This window comes from Dermacentor silvarum, chromosome 1 (assembly GCF_013339745.2).
Source record: "Dermacentor silvarum isolate Dsil-2018 chromosome 1, BIME_Dsil_1.4, whole genome shotgun sequence".
NCBI lineage: Eukaryota > Metazoa > Arthropoda > Arachnida > Ixodida > Ixodidae > Dermacentor > Dermacentor silvarum.
Window position 1 is genome coordinate 406435190 of NC_051154.1, and position 19495 is coordinate 406454684.

General features: G+C 46.5%; 1 protein-coding gene across 1 annotated transcript in view; it reads left to right on the plus strand.

Annotated features, from left to right (window-relative positions):
• The first annotated feature begins 212 nt into the window (after window positions 1-212).
• The window catches only part of LOC119437570 (uncharacterized), a 76429-nt gene continuing 57146 nt past the window's right edge, over window positions 213-19495 (plus strand). The window contains exon 1 of the mRNA XM_037704575.2: window positions 213-579. Coding sequence (XP_037560503.1) covers window positions 538-579 — 42 coding nt within the window. The 5' untranslated portion in view covers window positions 213-537. The remainder of the gene's footprint in view (window positions 580-19495) is intronic.

The window sequence follows — 19495 nt, forward strand, 5'->3', positions numbered from 1 at the left end:
TCGATGGTACTTGTGTTCCTCAGTGTTGATCCCACCAGCAGACTCGCACTCTAAACCTCCACTCGATCGTCTATTGGTTTCCGGCCACAGCAGGGTGGCGCCACCCTACTGCGGAGGAATGGATTGGGAATGACGTCGTGCAGCCAGCCTTGGCTAGCCCCGTAAAGCCGTCTTGCCTCGCGGTATCGGCCCAACACGTGAGCTCCCAGCGTGGCCGAGAATGTTCGAGTGCCGGTAGTTTTTAATCGATGAGCACTTGTGCGGGTGCCCTGCAGAGATTCAAACCTACCGCGCCCTCTGACGTGACCATAACGCGTTGTTTGTCTTGAATCATGTCGTGCTCGCGGCTTGATTGCCTCCCCGTGTCGTGATGCGCGAGTGGCGACAGTTTCGAGAAGAGCTTGACTGACAGGCGCGTTGCCCTCGCGTCGACGACGTCCGCGCACCCACGACGGGGTGCAGCCCCGCCTTGTTCGGCGGCATCGAACCAGTTTCGCGGCCGACCGGTCCTGGGCGGGAGGGCAGTCAGTAGCCGCGATGAAGCCGTGCACGACGCTGCTGCCGCTGCTGCTGGCGATGGTGAGTGTCTTTGTTCCTCCCATCATTGCAGCCGAGTTTTGTGGTAGACGCCGTGCAGCTCTGCACGCGGCTGATATCGGAACCAGGCCGTCGCTACCGCGAGTAAAACTTGCGACCTGCAGGAGAATAACACAACCCCTGAGCCGCTTCGAGGAAGGGAAATGTGCAGCAAAATGCATTTTTAAGTTAGTATGTGAGTGCCCTCGTTATGTTCGTTTGTCAGTTTCGCAGAGAGAAAATCGCTGCGCTGCTCATTCTGTCAGAGAAAAGCGTAAATGTTTTTTAAATGGGACACCGCCATAACCCTACCATAATTTCGTTGCGCCCCTATTAAAAATACATGGTCAATGGGTAATAAGTTAGCATTTGCTTACAAATGTATTTTTATGAAACATAAACAGGAATAAATACTTAAACCATTTTGATATCATCATTATTCGGCAGTTTAAACACAAGTTAGGCTAATCGATAATGCGGTGGGAACAGTATAACGTCATTTTATCGCCTTTCCAAAGAGCGTGCTATCTGAGCACGCAATGTTTCTTTGTGTTTTCGTTTTTACTACTTGGTTGCCCAACTTTGATGGCTTGCATTTTGTTTCTACTGGCTCGGATCACTCGTGATAGCCATGATACGCATTGCAGCTATATACAAGGTGTAGGTAATAGAGCTAATCGAAAAATTTCTGACTATACCAACTGTCTCGTAGAATATCATTTAGTCATGTCGGAAGGCCCTACTACGGCACGCACCAAACCGAATATCAAAAGGAATGCCACTCCGCAGCCTTCCGAGCGCGTATGCGTTTACTCTTTTTATATTCTTATTCGTCGGCAATATCACCATCGGTTTCGACTCCAACTTTAGTCTTCTTCAGAGTCTGACGAATTATCACTGATTCCCCCTTTCGGCAGTTTCTTTACGTAATACTCCCGTCACATGTTCCATCCAACGACACTATTTCTCTTGTTACCAACCTTAACAGTGAATTCGGGTGGTCGGTTCAGTCCTCCGAATCGGCTTGCAAAGCGGTCCACATCAGAGAAAGCACGCACCATCCGAATGGCAGGTCACTTTCCCGATCAACGAGAGGGAAGGAAGCGAAGGCCGAGAGAAAGTTTTGAAGAGGCCCGACTGAACGCCGCCGCGTCACACAGCGTGATATTATCACAGCGAGGAAAGCGACCGCTACAGGGGCCGTCGCTTGCAAAACAGTCCTACGTCAGCACGGCGTAGATGTCAGACAGTCCAGTACAGTTTTTTCCAGTACAGTTTTTTTTTGTGTGTGTGTATTTCATCTTTGACTTGTTTGGCGTTTAAGAATCTGTAACCTCCTAGCCCACTCCTTACCATTATTTTGCGCTTGAGCGTACATGGACTAAATTAATATTAAAATAGTCTTGCCAACCACATCACTAAGCTGCTTCGTTCGTCTCAAATCCGACCTCTGACGTTCTTGCCCCCTCAGGAAAACGCGCCTTCTCTCATTCTTGAAGGCCCCATGAATTAGCTCCTTCTCACCAAGTGTGTGCAGTGCCGCCTCAGCCAACCAGCACAAGGAATACTCCACGCGTAGTCGACCTCCTCCATTCTTGGAACACGCCGATTGGCTGGCCTTGGCAACACTGCACGCAGTTTGGAAGATGAAGCCTTTGTTGGTTGTGTGTAACTAAGGCAGCAGGAGCTTGATGTGGGCGTGTTGGTATAACATACTTGAAGAAAAAAAAACAGCGCGAAAGAGACGAAGACAGGTCTTCTTCCTCGTCTCTTTCGCGCTTTCTTCTTCTTCAAGCGTGTAACTAAGTACGCTTCATTTAGGCATATGCCATGCGAATACAAACTCAGGTCATGTTTCGTTAGTTAATTAGCAAACAAGTAACTATCTTATCAATTGATTTTCGGTATATACACCCTTATTTAATAAGCATTTACTTCTCAACTGCATAACTGTTCTCATCACTTGACATTCTCGCGTTGAACAGAAAGCGCGAAAATGCTCTACCCTCAGTAGGCGCGGCCACCACTCTCCTATCAATGCGTCGATCAAGGCGGTGGCCGTTTTTGGCAGGTACTATTCTATCATCAAGTGGAATTGGGAACCGCCTGCGTGGCTTGACGATAGCGATAAGCGATACACATGTATACTTTAGGATTGAAGGAATTGATGAAATAGGACGAATTGTTAGCGGAAACAATGCTTCCTAAAAGAAGCCAATTAAACTTATGGTCCCAGGTCGCTTGTGTTCCGCCATTTGCTCAATTCTATGACTAGAGGTTCGCATACTAATTGATGAGTATCCACACTTCCACTCACACTGACTTGACAGGCGCGAGTGATGGGTGAGTGGGTGGTGAAGGGTGCAAGGGTGCAAGGGAATGCGACTTTGAAGCAGAGCGACTGTCGACGAGTGTGAGTAGACGTGAGCATGGACGTATCTGTTAGCATAGGCGTGGGTGTGACGACCAGTCACTCTGAGGAGACGTGAGTCAGCACCTATGTATGAATGAACAGACGCGAATTCGAGAGTGAGCATGAGTAAACGAATGAACCTGAGTGAGTGCCGGTGGGACGAGCTTCTCGGAAATTGCGCAGACCGTCACAGCCACATTTATTAAGGTGGCTTGAACAGATATACTTCGTTCATCCATTACTTCAGTGGCTGATTGTCGCCGTCATCTCTATACATCGGTATCGCCTATTACGCACGTCACACCTCTTGCAACTCGAGCAAGTTGACATCCTCCTACGGGCACCGGCACACATGGCTTGGGAGGTCCTAATAAACAAGCTATTTGTTCACACCGACAGCACTGGCGCTCACTCTCCGTGGTCTTGGAGGCACGAGCGCCATGATGAAAGTCAACACTGAAAGGTTTAGATAGGTCTTTATCGTCGTCCATCCGCGGAATGCGCCGTCGTTTTCCGCACATTGTGTCGCACACGCTCTCCAACCCCCTGGCTTTCAATGTGGAACTTTCGTGACAACCCACTTTTCTGTAACTGGGTGCCACAGATTGTGCAGACTAATAAAGTCGTAGTTTTGCCCGAAAGGCGAAGCACTGATAGTGATGGTACAAGACTGCACCAATTAAGGTCCATAGTATTACCAGCTGTGTAAACTTGAGTGAACAATCGCTTACTGATTAAATTGCACGGTGTTGAGAGCAAGCTTTAGCTCGGGCCAATGCCGCCTCTTCAAGTGCATGTAAAACGCAAAAACGCTTTTCTGAGATAAGCACTTGGCCGATTTTAATAGACTTTGTTGCATTTGGGAGAGAAAGTTGGATTATATGGATTGTTGAAAGTGGTACTTTAATTTAAGACGTGGATGTTAAGAAATTTTAAAGAATTGGTCAGCTCGAAAAAAATTAGAAGCACGAAGTTTACGCGTTGCTTCTTCTGCACCAAAAACTATCGGCGTCAAATGAAACGCGAACAGCGGAGCGCGTGGCCGAAGCATAACTGAAGGTGCGCGTCGTCCTGTCCTCACCATTGACAGGCGCGCACATCCGGTTTGACCGCACTGCGAGCTGGTGCTGCCTCTTTTCGTTCTGGTTCTCTTTTATTTCAAAGCGAGAAAATAAAAATGGAAGAATACAAATACTAAAATATTGCAGCAGTATTATCGCACACTGCGGCGAAACAGTAAGTGCTATCGGTTTCAAGTGAAACGCGAACAGCGGTGCGCGTGGTACGGTTCGCGCCATCATCATAACTGCGCCAGTATATCTTTTCTTGCTTTGCAGTAACAGAGAAGCAGAACAGAAACGAAAGGGGGAGGATCACCTCGCGGTGCGGATGTACGCGCCTGTCAATGGTTATGACTGGATGGTGCGCACTATACCTTCAGTTATGATTCGGCCACGCGCTCCGCTGTTCGCGTTTCATTTGACGCCCATAGTACATATGTGTCACTGCATCTGTTCGAGCATCCGAAGCAGAAAAATTTGATATGTAAAGTTTCAGCTTACTGAAATTATTATATTATTTACAAGGTTTTGCAAAACTGCTACTTAGATATTAGTGGTCTATTTGAGAGCCTTGTATAGTATATCATTTTTCTCCGCTTTAGGGCACTATTTTATGCAATTTAGAAACTTGTCATATCGTTTGTCATTGCTGAGTTAGAGTTGTAAACTTGTTAGTTTCGTTTTCTGAAAATCGGAGACTCAACTATTTTCATTGAAAAACTTACGGCCTAAATCAAAAGTTCGCTACCATTTTTCGCTAGATTTTTAACTCCTACTTTTAAGTGCGACAAACCACATAAAATCTGGGGCAGCGGTTGCCGAGGAAAACGATTTCTTCTTTCCCATGTATTTATATAGGAGCCCCCAAGCTGAAGCTTCCTCTCAGCCGCGCACGCATAAACATCAACTAATTTCACTCGATGACTGGGAACACTCGCTTTCTCAACGTTGGCGCCATGAAGATCGCAGGCGTCGGGAACCGACCTCTTCGTGCCCCCTTTCGCTTCAGTGCCTTTCCGTAATTTAAGATTACGCGACCTCCAACACTGGGTGGAGACAGCGTACATGAAGCGACCAGCCATCTCGGCTCGCCCAGACTTTGAACTCCCCGCAGACTATTATCAAGAAATGACCGCGAGTGCGGACGGCCATGTGCAGCCACGGCTTCGCTAGTCATCTGCCCCCGACGTAGTGACATCTGGAGACGCGCGCTCATCTGCCCCCTACGTAGTGACATCTAAGTTCGCATTACGTAAGTGTTAACTGGGCTTGACTCTGCTTAATTTTTTTTCGTATCTCTTGGTCGTCTCGATCACAAAATTTTGTCGATGATCTTGAAGATACTTGGCTATGCGAGGAGATGTTCCGAATGTGGTTCTATAAAAACCTAGACAGACGGGTGTTCAAGGTGTGTCCATAGCTCAACAGAATGGCCGGCATCCCAGGTGTTGAGTATTTTGCAGCTTAAACAATATTCTTCGGAGCCATTTACAGGCTGCCCAGCTCCTCTATATTGATTGTACTGTACGTGTGCTCGTATAAAACCAGGTAACAGTATAATTTTGGCTGTTGACTTGAATTTCCTGAACATAAATTGAACCATTATCGCCCGGTCATCATATTGGAATTATATTACAATGCTAGATAGTACTCTTGTGTCGATTTGAAACAAGTTGGTGGTGAACCTATCAGAATTGAAAACCTATAAGAATGGGAAGTAGAGCTCGACTGGTCATACGGTGTTCCCTTGTTTCACGCTGCCGCTCTTCCCATTAATCAACACACCGTTTCCATCCAGTAATTATTCTGCATAGGTGGCACAGTCAAATATCATGGAACGTGACACCTAAAATATCTGATCACGAGGCTCTAGTGTCAATTTAACTGATGTTATCATGGCGTTTGCAACATTTTACTGAAAACAATAGTCTCCTTGCCCAGGTGAGATTCCTAATAGTTTTCTAAAACATCTGCCGAATGGTGCGCAACATATTTGTCATTTTGTTCCGCTGTCGTTCCTATATGGAACGGTAGTGCGCTATCGACTGAGATGACTGAGAATAGTCAGAATAAAGCAATTACACGATTCCAGTGATGCGAGAAATATTGAAAATTGCTGACCTATTTAACACATTGGCTTTTATTATTTATAAATATTAGTATTTTTATATAATAGTTACCTTGGGTTATTCATTATGTTGAATAATCCAAAGTGCTAACTGCAAAACACAGCACAGATTTAGACAGGATGTGCTTTGCAAGTAGACATTACTAATTTATATTGCGCATTATTTTGCAGCTGCAATAAATAACAAAAAACAAATGATAGCAGACTGAACCCCTGTGTACATCTACGTAATGCAAAGCATGCTTGGTTTCGTAGAAATTGGTTATGAACCGTATCAGGGGGGTGTTCTGCAGTGAACGGTTAATGCTTTTGCGACTTCTGTATTGATGTCTATTGATGTATGTATGTATGTGTGTGTGTGTGTATGTATGTATGTATGTATGTCTGTATCTACGTATGTATGTATGTATGTATTTGTGTGTGTGTATGTATGCATGTATGTATGTGTGTATGTAGGTATGTATGTATGTATACATGCTTGTGCACATGCCTGTTCCACGGCCACTGCGTTGGTGCCGCTCTTCACTCATTGTTAGTGATATTGCGACGCGTTGCGAACTCATGCGTTGGGCTGCGCTTGGTGATCTTTGTTGTTGGTTCATTCAATATAACTGAGCAAAGTGGTTCCTTGGGCTAGTTGGTGAGCAATCTTCGACGGTGCACAGCGCAGCGATAACAACGTGGCCAAAAAAAGAGACACAAACGAGCGCTTGTCCGTGTCTTCTTTTTTGGCCATGTTGTTACCGTAGCGCTGTGCACCCTCGAAAATGGTTCATTGACGAACGGCCCATAGACATACACCCAGTGGTACATAACCAGTGGCACATACTCATGTTGGCTTCAAAGAGTTTCATGGAAGAGCGGCACACACCCACGGGAACGACTACCTTCGGGATCAGCCCAGATTTTTAGGCTGCACTATCTCAATATAGTACTACGAAAACGAGAAGATCTCATTCATTCGGAGTGCAGCGCATGGTGGTGCTGGCTGTTTTATTTCTATGGTTGGGCATTCCAGGTGAATTTCCCCCTTCGTCGTCGGCGTCCACATCACCGTGATATTCCGCATAAAGTCCATGTTCGACAAGACCGCGGCCCCGCGTCGTATGCTATAGGTGCGAGGGAAAGCGTGCGAGGGTGTGCCGAGGATAAAGCTCCTAACCTCAAGTTTGCCGACAGACGCCAGCGCCACTCCTTCCCCTAGCGAAGAGCGGTGTCATCATGTATCAAGTCGCCGGCACCGTGAGGCGCTCGGGATGCTCGCTATCTTTGCAAAATTGTTTCGCGCGCCGACCTTGTTTCGCGATAGTTCGGCGGTCGGGCAATCAAGGAGCTCAGAACGGTTACGTGGTGAATTGCCACAACAGTGACAAAAAAAAAAAAAAAACGAAAAACGCGAGGCCTGCCGCCGCCTCTCAAGTTCTACAGTTTTCCGGGTATTTGGTATGATAAGAAACGCAGGCAGGCATGGATAGCCGCCGTCCTCGGAATAAAATAAGTCAAAATGCCTGCCGTATTACTTAACATTTGCTGTTATTCGAGGCAGCATTGTTGCTTCGCCTTGTAGCTCAGTCATGACAGTCTCCTCGCGATGACGAGATTATCGCTGCAGCTTGCTTTGACGTGGTTTGAGTGACGCACTGAGCGTCGGCTAATGTTGCGCCTGCGACGCACACTGTGCTTTCTCGAGTTTGTTTGACAGCACGCGCTTTAGCAGTAACATTACTGTAGTAGCAAACTGCGAGCAGTTGAGCGCTTTAGCCCAGGCGTAGTCAAAAGAATGTGCGGACCTTACTGCGTGGCATCTTGTCTGCACGAGTTTGATTGCGAGAGAAGGGTAGCGGCGGCCGTTCTTCGATACTGGTGCAACACGGCCACTTTCGATTGCGATCAAGTCGCTGCTTTGGTCGCGATAAAAAGTGGTAGCTGTGGCCCGGCCCAACAATGTGAATCTAATTGGTTGACCCCACTCAGCATTAAGGTGCAGACGACAGCCTACGATCGCGATCTACTGAATCCGTATGTGCAAAATCGTCGTCCTAAGTGCCAGTGTACAAGCACCCGATCGGTGATTGGACTAGACAGTGCTCCAAGGTGTCTGAGTGCCAGGGGTATGAATTCATCATGAGTTTCGACACCTCAGATACATCACAGTCGTGTCGCATGACGCGATGGTAAACTCGTCTTCATTGGTATGCTCGTGAGGTGAATTGCCACACAAGTTTCTTTTAGTCTTTGGCGAAGCCTCTGCCTGTTTCTTCGTTTTCGCTTTTAACATGGAGTGATATCGCATCATATAACGCTACTCACTGCACCTGCGATAAACTGCCACTCCTGCCGACGCACAGCGGAGGCTACGAGCCCCAGTATCCCCTTTAATAATGGACTCAGGCTACATCGACAGCGCCCTCGACTGCCTGCGCGATACAGATAACACTTAACTTGCGAAAACGTTAAATAAATTGGCATGCGAAAGCGAACAAGCGCGACTTACATGACTTGCAAAAATAGTGGTGCACGCTTGTCTGCTCTTTATTTATTTATTTTTTGCACTACCTGTCCGAAAATATGTATAATTACACGGGCCGGTGTCGGCCCTTCGTGTTTTCGAGGTTGTGGCACTGAACGGCAGGCTTGTGCGGACGAGTGCACAGGAGACACACTCTCGCAGCCCGTGCTCCCGTACACGACACGTCTACGCGATCACGCTGCCTGGCGACCTTTTTTATTTGCACCCGCAAGCGGCGCTGCTCATCAGCGTCCGTAGAGCTGCCTAGCCCAAGTTTGGAAGTATCTAATGGCTTGATCTTGATGCGAGGCGTCTTCTGGCGCGCGCAAGGGGGAAAGCGTGGAGGTGAACGCCGGCTAGGAGGGGGGGGGGGGGGGGGGAGAGGACCAGGTCTTCTCTTCTACCCCGGCCGCGGCTGCACATAGTGCGGCTGAGTGTGGTCGTGCGTGGCACTGCGCGCCCTATCGTGCAGGTAATCTGCGGAGGGTGCACAGCTAGGCGACACGAGATCGCTGATGTCTGAGTGTGCGCTGTGTGCTCGTGCGCCTAGTTCGCGTTGAATCAAGAGGCAGAACGAAGGGCAATTTGCTCGCGGCTGCTGGCGCTCTTTCTCACGCCAGCGTTGTGACAGCCGGTTCGCGGTCATGGAGTGAGATGTTTTCAGGTTTGCCTGCGCACGCGTGAGGCCATATTTCGTAACTTCACTAGCAAGAGAGTGTTTACTGGAATTTATAAGGCCAATGAAGCTACAAACCTTGCTTCGTGCAGCTGTCTAATACTTTGCTATCGCTATTACTGCTTAGCCTTTCGTGCGGAACTGCGACACTTCGTTATATCCATTCCAGTAAACAGCTGCAGTTACCCACGACAATGGCCCACATTTGTGAAGATATGGTCTTTTTGGCGACTTCACACGGGTTTGGTGTACATGGAATCTCGGTATTTACCTAGCCTCTTGGTCCGAGAATGGCCCTTTCGCACCTCCAGAGCCTCATAGCGAGTGGTAAAAGGTATGAAAATGTAGGTCTCGATGAGACAATTAAGAAGCTTGAGTTCATCGCAGAATAGGTAATATTAGCGTTACGGGTTTAAGCGGCGCCAATGAAGTCGAAAATTAAACACTAATTGCACTAACGCCGAGATGGACCCATGTGTACTGTTGGTAAGAAAAAAAAAGGGGGGGGAAGGCACATTAACCTAAGTCGACGCGAAAGAAGACACCGTCGAAGTACAGGCACGGATATATATGACCGGATCAGCGAGCGCGTGCGAAACCTCCTTCTTGCGCCATTTAACGAAACAACGCCTTCTTTCAAGACACGGCATTGCGCGTAAGCGCCCTCCCGTGTACTTGCCCCTATGCCCAGTTCTCGGCAGCTTGTTGTCTTAATCGCAATGATTGCAGACGGTCGGTCGGTGGACCGACCTTTGTCAAGGGATCCCTTGAAAAAGGTCGGTCCACCGACCGAAACTGTTGGGAAAATAATAAACCTAAGATAACCGCGAAGTTGTGCTTCTGATTTTCCTATATATATATATATATATATATATATATATATATATATATATATACAGGGTGTTAATTTTGTGCTTCAATGAAAAAGCGACGTTTTGTTAAGAACTTAACTGGAACGCCAATGCATTTCTCCGCAAAGTTCGGGAAATAATGTCTCGAAACTGGCGTCAACCCGAGAATTCGTTCCAAGTGGATCCGCCTTGCGAACTCCACGGCTACAATTTGTAAATTGCAATATGGGCCATCGGGTAATTAGTTGAAAACTTAATTAGAGAATTCCTGTTAATTATTGGATTATGCATTTCAATTTCTTGAGCAAGTAATGTCCGCCTCTTCGAGTAGACCAGATCATGAACTAGAATTGAGCTATCTGCCACAGGCAACCTTTAAGAATTTTTGAAAGTGTTCGCTGAAACACCCTGTATATATACATATATATATGTATATATATATTGGAAAGTGCACATAGTGGCCTTCATGTGCTTTATTTGTTTTAAATCCCGTTTGACGAATAATGAGAAGGGGAAAGAATGTGCCGACGGCACCTGTGCTCGTAGCCTGCGCTTCTGTGGTTGTGACGTCAGGCGAGTGGGAGGTTCCGGTGCTGCTGAAGCAGTGGTTGCGGCATATGCATGGGACGTGTGGTGGCTGCGGCGGCGCTTGTGTAGGCGTAGTGTGGTGCCGTATGAAAAAGATGTTTGGTTTCATAACGTATACAGCCCATGTATGCAGCCTAAACACCACTGGTAATCCGTCCCCATATGAATGTTGCGGTCGCACGGATTTTTTTCACCGTCGATCGACCATCAAGGGACCGTCCTTATCAAGACGCAATCGCGCTAGCTTCATGCTCATCCGACGGTGAAGCACAAGCAGTCACGTCACTCATGAAAGAGTGCCTGCTAAGGGCGTAACAGTTAAAGAGTTCTCTTTAATTACTTATCTCCACCTAGCGGATTTCCGCTGAACTATTACATCATGGGCGTAACAGTTGCACTCTTCAACTTCGTTTTTCTGTGTGAAATGAACTGGAATTAATTAGCAGTGTCAAACGTATCAGTATTCTAAACAGCCTATTAGGCTGACTTAGAATAGGGGCCCCCAAAGATAGGGGGTCCCTAACGATTAGCATCTCGCAGCCGCAGCATGTGCCGAACCCAAACAGCATCTTTGGGTTTGGCTTTTCGCACACATTTACACTACAGAGTTTTACAATTGGGGATCCAAGCGGCTTGGTGGCCCAAGAAGAGTGCGGGCCCCAAGTGCACATGCGAAGAACCCAAGCCAGTCTTGGGTTCTTGCGCTCGCGTGGACCCAAGAACCAAAAACCGAAAACAACCGTGGATCCAAAAGCCGTCTCGGGTCGCCCGCGGGGGCGACCCAAGACGGCTTGGCTTAAGACAACATACTTAATTTGTAGTGCCAAAACAGCGACTACTTAGGACATCATCATCATCAGCCTATATTTATGTCCACTGCAGGACGAAGGCCTCTCCCTGTGATCTCCAATTGCCCCTGTCTTGCGCTAGCTGATTCCAACTTGCGCCTGCAAATTTCTTAACTTCATCACCCCACCTAGTTTTCTGCCGTCCTTGACTGCGTTTCTCTTCTCTTGGTTTCCATTCTGTAACCCTAATGGTCCGCCGGTTATCCATCCTACGCATTACATGGCCTGCCCAGCTCCAATTTTTCCGCTTAATGACAACTAGAATATCGGCTATTCCCGTTTGTTCTCTGATTCACACCGCTCTCTTCCTGTGTCTTAACGTTAGGCCTAACATTTTTCGTTCCATCGCTCTCTGTGCGGTCCTTAGCTTATTCGCGAGCTTCTTTGTTAACCTCCAACTTTCTGCCCCGTATGTTAGCACCGGTAGAATGCAATGATTGTACACATTTCTTTTCATCGACAGTGGTAAGCTCCCAGTCAGGATTTGGCAATGCCTGCCGTATGCAGTCGAAACCAATTTTACTCTTCTGTAAATTTCTTTCTCGTGATCAGGGTCCCCTGTGAGTAATTGATCCAGATAAACGTACTCCTTTACAGACTCTAGAGTCTGAGTGGCGATCTTGAATTCTTGTTGCCTTGCCAGGCTATGGTACATTATGTTTGCCTTCTGCATATTAATCTTCAACCCGACTCTTACACTTTCTAGGCTAAGGTCCTCAATCATTTGCTGTAATTGGTCCCCATTGTTGCTGATTAGGACATTGTCAACTGCAAACCGAAGGTTGCTGAGATATTCACCGTTGATCCTCACTCCTAAGCCTTCAAAGTCTAACAGCTTGAATACTTCTTCTAAGCATGCAGTGAATAGCATTGGAGAGACTGTGCCTCCTCGCCTGACCCCTTTTCTGATAGGTATCTTCCTACTTGTGGAGAACCAAGGTTGCTGTGCAATCCTTGTAGATATTTGCCAAGATATTCGCATATGCCTCCTGTACCCCTTGATTACGCAATTCCTCTATGACTGATTGTATCTCTACTGAACCAAATGCTTATTCATAATCTATGAAAGCCTATAGAGAGGTTGATTGTACTCCGCAGATTTTTCTATTACCTGATTTCTGACATGGATATGATCCATCGTAGAATATCCCTTCCCGAAGCCAGCCTGTTCTCTTGGTTGGGTGAAGTCAAGTATTGCCCTGAGTCTATTGGAAATGCTCTTGGTGAATATTTTATACAAGCTAATGGTTCTATATTTCTTCAATTCGTTAACGTCTCCCTTCTTATGGATGAGTATAATGTTGGCGTTCTTCGAGCTTTCTGGTACACTTGAAGTCGTGAGACATAGCGTATAAAGGGCCGCAAACTTTTCAAGCATGATATCTCCTCTATCTTTGATTAAATAGACTGTTATTCTATCTTCTCTAGCAGCTTTCCCCTGATCATGTCTTTCAAGGCCCTTCTAACTTCATCGCTAGTTACACAAAGGGCCTCTGTTTCCTGTTCACTACTTCGAATGAAAGTAGCTTGGCTGCTCTGGGGACTGTACAGGTCAGTATAGAATTCTTCCGCTGCTTTTACTATGTCATCGAAATTGCTTATTATATTACCCTGCTTGTCTTTCAGTGCATACATTATGCCTTGTCCTTTGCCAAGTTTTCTTCTCACTGATTTCACGCTGCGTCCATATATTACTGCCTCGTCAGTCTTTCCCACAATATATTTTCGAATATTCCTTACTTTCTTCGTGTTGATCAGTTTCGACTGTTCAGCGAATTCTGTCTGATCTCTCGAGTTTGACACTTTCTTGTTTTGTCGTTTATTTATTAACTCATTTGTTCATTGGGAGAGCTTACCTACTGGTTGCCTTGGTGGCTTACCTCCCACTTCAATTGCTGCTTATGAGATCAGCCTAGTTATGGTTTCATTCATTACTTCTATGTTATCTTCATCTTTCTACTCTAAAGCAGCAGATTTGTTTGCGAGCACCAGCCTGAATTGGTCTGCTTTTACCCTTACTGCGTCTAGGTTGGCGTGTTTCTTCTTGACAAATTTTATTCTTTCTCTCTTCAAATTGAGATAAATCTTGGGCCTCGCTAGCCTATGGTCCCTGCACTTTACCCTACCTAACACTTTGTTACGGAGAGTTGGGCAGAAATGACTTTATTTACAGGAGATGGATGATGGTGAGCGCGCAACCAGGCCTAGAAGCACTTCGTCCTCCTCTTCTTTTCAACTGCCTCTTGTATGCTCGTTACATTCCCCCACAAGCAGACGAAGCCCGTAGGGCGAGTTAGGAGGCATCAGTAGGGTAAAAACGTTTCAGGCGAGCAACATGAGTCACTTGCGTTCTACTTGATCGCCGGCCATTGTCCAGGAGGCGAGCTACCACATAACAAAGTTCACTCAAACGTTCCAGGACAACGTATGGGCCAGAATAGTGGGACAGGAACTTTTGACACAAGGCCCGCTTGCGTTGTGGTGTCCAAAGAAGCACCAAGTCGCCTTTGGCGAACGAAACAGGCCCGTGACGCTCGTCGTAACGGTCCTTTGAACGGTGTTGCGAGGCCAAAGTACGAAGGCGGGCTATTCGGCGGGCTTCTTCAGCGAGGCACACAGTCTTTGACACAGAATCGTCGTCGTGCAGAATAAAGTTTAAGAAAGTATCGAGAGGGCTGCGCGGTAGCCTTGCATAGAGGAGATAAAATGGGCTGTAGTTCGTGGTTTCATGTTTCGCCGTGTTGTATGCGTAGGTTATGAAGGGCAGCACGTCGTCCCAGTTCTTATGGTTGGAGGAAACATACATGGCAAGCATGTTGGTCAGTGTTCGGTTCGTCCTTTCAACGAGGCCATTGGTCTGTGGATGATACGGTGTGGAGTGACGGAACTCAGAAGTGCACAGACGAAGTAGCTCCTCAACGGCGTCCGCAGTGAACTGGCGACCACGGTCACTGATGATAACACGCGGCGGACCATGACGAAGAACTACGGAACGCAGCAGGAAAAGCACCACACATGCAGCGGTGGAAGAGGGTATGGCTGCAGTTTCTGCGTACCGTGTGAGATGGTCCACGCAAACGATTATCCAACGGTTCTTATTGTTAGACAACGGGAATGGACCCATAAGGTCAATGCCTACTTGCTCGAAAGGTGTACTGGGCGGTGTCAATGGCTGCAGGGGACCTGGTACAGCGGTGGTTGGTCGCTTGTGACGTTGACACGTTTCACAACTAGCGACATAGTGTTTGGTTGTCTGGTACATGTTGGGCCAATAAAAGCGCTCTTGCGTGCGGTGTAGCGTTCGCACGACACCAAAATGACCAGATATCGCATCGTCATGCATGGCGCGTAAGACGTCGGCGCGGAGACTCTCGGGAACAACTAGAAGAAAACGTGCTCCATTCCCGGAGTAATTGTTCTTATACAGCAACTCATCACGAATGGTGAAGCGACCGCTGCCTTGAGCAGTACGAGCGGCGGCAAACAGCGGATCCAGGTTGAGATCATTGCGTTGCTCTCTCTGAAAGTCTGCCGCGTCGGGGAACGTACGAGTAATGGCAGCGAGATAGTCATCAAAATTCTCAGCTTCGCAGTCGGAAGTCGCAAGAGGAATGCGAGAAAGGCAGTCTGCGTCGGCATGACGACGTCCGCTCTTGTATGACACCACGAAGTCATATTCCTGTAGGCGCAGCGCCCAGCGCGCGAGTCGACCTGATGGATCACGCAAGCCAACCAGCCAATGTAACGAGCATACAAGAGGCAGTTGAAAAGAAGAGGAGGACGAAGTGCTTCTAGGCCTGGTTGCGCGCTCACCATCATCCATCTCCTGTAAATAAAGTCATTTCTACCCAGCACCTCCACCACAACTGTTACGGAGAGTTGGGCAGAAATGACTTTATTTACAGGAGATGGATGATGGTGAGCGCGCAACCAGGCCTAGAAGCACTTCGTCCTCCTCTTCTTTTCAACTGCCTCTTGTATGCTCGTTACAACTTCTAGACCTTCCACTATGCTGGGATCGTCAGAGAGTATGAAATCTATTTCATTCCTTGTTTTTCCATTAGGGCTTTTCCAGGTGCACTTCCTGTTGTTGCGCTTCCTGAAGAATGTATTCATTATTCGGAGCCTTTTCCTTTCCGCGAATTCTACCAACATCTCTCCCCTAGTGTTCCTAGAATCGATGCCGTAGTTGCTAATTGCTTGCTCACCAGTCTGCGTTTTCGCCACTTGTGCATCGAAGTCGCCCATGACTACAGTATACTGAGTTTGAACCTTTCTCATTGCTAATTCAACATCTTCATAAAACTGTCCTATTTCTTCATCATCGTGACTGGAGGTTGGAGCCTACGCTTGTACTACCTTCATTCCATACCTCCTATTCAGCTTTATTTCGAGTACTGCTACCCTCTCATTAATGCTGTAGAATCCATCAATGTTGCCCGCTATGTTCTTATGCACTAGAAACTCCACTCCGAATTTTTCCTATTATCGGGAAGACCTCTGTAGCAGAGGACGTGGCCGTTAGTCAGCACGGTTCTTCTCACCTCACTACGGCCAATAATATCCCAGGTAATACCTGATAATTCTTCAAATAGCCCTGCTAAGCTAGCCTTACTCGATAGGGTGCGCGTGTTGAACGTTGCCAGGCTCAGTTTCCAGTGGTGGCCTGTCCGGATCAGAGAGATTCTTGGGGACTGAAGACCATGGGTTAATTGTAGGAGCCATGAGGGAGGTAGTGGCCGAATACTGCACCAGGGAGGCGAATTTCTGTTCTGGTGAGTGAATGACTTTGTTGAAGCTTAGTGGGGCTTCCTAATTTGGTTGCACTTAAGACATACTGGTGGGCTATTTGGTTAAGCATAATGTAATAGGGCAGCGCACTTTGATACAAGGGCGTTACCCAGTAAACAAGCACGAGCGCTGGTTTGTTCACGGTGTTACGTCCTTGTATCGAGCTGCGCTCCAATATTATAAGAGCGATTACGTTTATTACGTTCTATTGTTTGCACATTTTTGCTGAAAAATGCATTCTGTTCGGTTTCACTTACAAGCAAAAGTTTAATTTTTTGCATTGAAGCAGCTTTTTACTTTCCTCAATGCGGCGTCCCGAGCGCGCAACCCAACGCTGTCTCCCTTTGACCCAATCCTGGAACTCTGTCGCACCTCTAAACCCAAGAGCAGCCTACGCAACGTGGCTTGGTGACCCACATACTTGAGGCCCCAATTCTAAAACTTTCGACTTCTCTAATAACGTTCAAAAAATATCATAGGTGCCCCAAACGCCCTATACCTGCTTTGCTTCTTCTTAACGTCATCGCGAACACCTCAAACACGCGTCACCGCCTCCTCAATAAAAATAATAAAATCGCAGGTATACTTTTCATCCTGTAAAGTATTAACAATCGCATTATTTCATGTTCGTTTTTTTTTCTCTGGCATTGTATTTAGGAGTAAACCTTGAGCTCGGGTGTTCTAAATGCACTGGAATGAATAAATCGACATTCTCGGCAACCATTGCCCAAATTTGATCACGTTTATTGCGTTTCAAAAAAAAAAGTTAGAATCTAGTGAGTGTTGGAAGCGGTATTTTGATTTAGGCTGCGAGTTTTCAATAAAAAGTATCGAAAGTCGCAAATTTTCACAAAACGAAAATGCCGCGTTGACAACTCGGTAACTCAACAATCGAAAAATATATCGCAATTATATACACTGAACCTAATAATACTCATAAATTGGACAAAATTTATGTAATATACACCGCTACAAGGTATGCCACTATTTTGTGAGTAGAACGTTTGCAAAACATTTGTAAACATCGCAGCAAATTCACGTAAGCTGTAGATTTATATACAAAATTTGTCCGTTATCATAAGCTCTAAAAGCTGCTGTTCACAGAACACTGATATATATTTTTAAAAAAGAGTTACGCATTTGGATACCTTTTGATTGTCGTTTTTAAACATGCGCAATTTTTGTAAGTCTTTCTAAGAAACGCCAGATTCGGAATAAAGAATTCGCTTCCTATATTTACTATAATTTAACTTTCTCTCTCAAATGAAACATATTGCAGTCAAATTGGTCCAGGGTTTGTTTCATAAAAGCGTTTCTGTGTTTCACATGTATTTTAATAGGCCGCAACGTAGTTGGCTCAGACTTAAAGCTTCCTGTTAAGATTTAGGTCAGTTTCCTGCTTTGCATAGTGTTGAACTAGAAGTGTGCATAAACTGAGCATGTGTAATCACCCATATGCAGAAGAATTGAACAACAAGATTTGAACAACATATAGCAAAGAATTGAAGAATTGAACAACAATATAGCAAGATATAACGGCGCACAAAAACGAGGACCAATAGAAAAACGACACACCGCAGCAGCGCTGATTCGCAACTGAATCATTTATTGATGCATTTACATATAGAAAAACAACCACAAATGTACGCGTGACATATGTTACTGCAGCCCGTCCGAATCCTTTGAAGTTAATAAAATATCCGCTGCAGAAACCTCATTTCTTTGTCACGAAATCCAGAGTTGCCATGCAATCCAAGAAGATTGCGCGAAGGCACAATCTATAATCTCTCCATGCTCACCCGCCGTTGTGCCACCCACAGCGGTGCTGTGCATAATTAGTTCTTCTGCCTGGTAATGCGAATGACAACCTTGGCATAGTCACACCAGTTATTTCCGGCTATCTAGCTATTTCGCCTAAAATGTGGGCCTATCCCGAAGCCAGTCCAGTCAAAAATGTGGGGCGTTGACGTGGACATGTGCTATTGAGCATGTGCCGCTCTTGAATTACGGTATTTGGCGCCAACTTTGGTGTGTGCCAATCGTAAGGCGCCGATTTCACGACGACGACGCCACCAGAAGGCACAGTGTGTTCATGAACGCTCATGAAGCTCATTGAAGCTTTTGAGCGTTCATGAACGCTCAAAAGCTCATGAACCGACCTTTGACTCCTTAAAGGGATAACAGAATGAAAACCTGCTGGTTTCCGTATGTCCTCACTCAGACGTCCGAGCGAGTGCGGTGTATTCATGGCTTCCGATCACAGTGGGCGCATCTTATACGAGCAAGGCACTTCTTTTGCAGCGTCCATCGACACACAGAAGGAGACACGGCTCGGTGTTTCCTTCTATGCGTCTTTGCGTAAGGAGTGACGTATTCTGAACTAGCCCATACTTTTCGAAGAGATGATTAAGAGCTAGGAGATCGCTCGCTCTTGACTGACAAAGTTCACGTTCAGATGGTGTTTTCTTGCATTTGTCCGCTCGTGCTTTTCAAAACTTCTGATCGAATGCCAAAGTTATGGTCATTTGCAGAGGATGATGTTTTATTCGCATCACTTTTGAAACAGGGCAGTGACAAATAGTCTCCTAGCCTGTTTGAGTTATTCAGGCATGCTATGCGTGCTTTTCATTCATGCATATTCTCCTGTTTCTGCGCAACGCGATAGCAACGACGGAGTGCTGTACCTGCTAGCCTAAACTGATTAGCCTGCGCGACATTGGCTTTTCTTTGCCGTGAACTCGGCGGCAATTATTAACATCTCCGAAACTCCTGCCGGGAGTTGCTTATTTTGTCCGTGCGAAAGTAAGAGCCGGCACAAAGTCCAACTAATTGTTTCTACGGTGAAATACCGGGGTAGAGCAGCGCACAATTAATGAGTCCAACACTGTCAGAGCAAGCAGGGGAGCCACACGATAGTAGCACAGTTACAGGCGCCGAGCCTGTCGGTTATTCCGAACAACTTACGTGTCGAATGCACAACAAACCAATGATGATGATGATTTATTGGCATCCCCTTTGAAACTGAGCGGTGAGAAATGGTCACCTAGCCTGCTT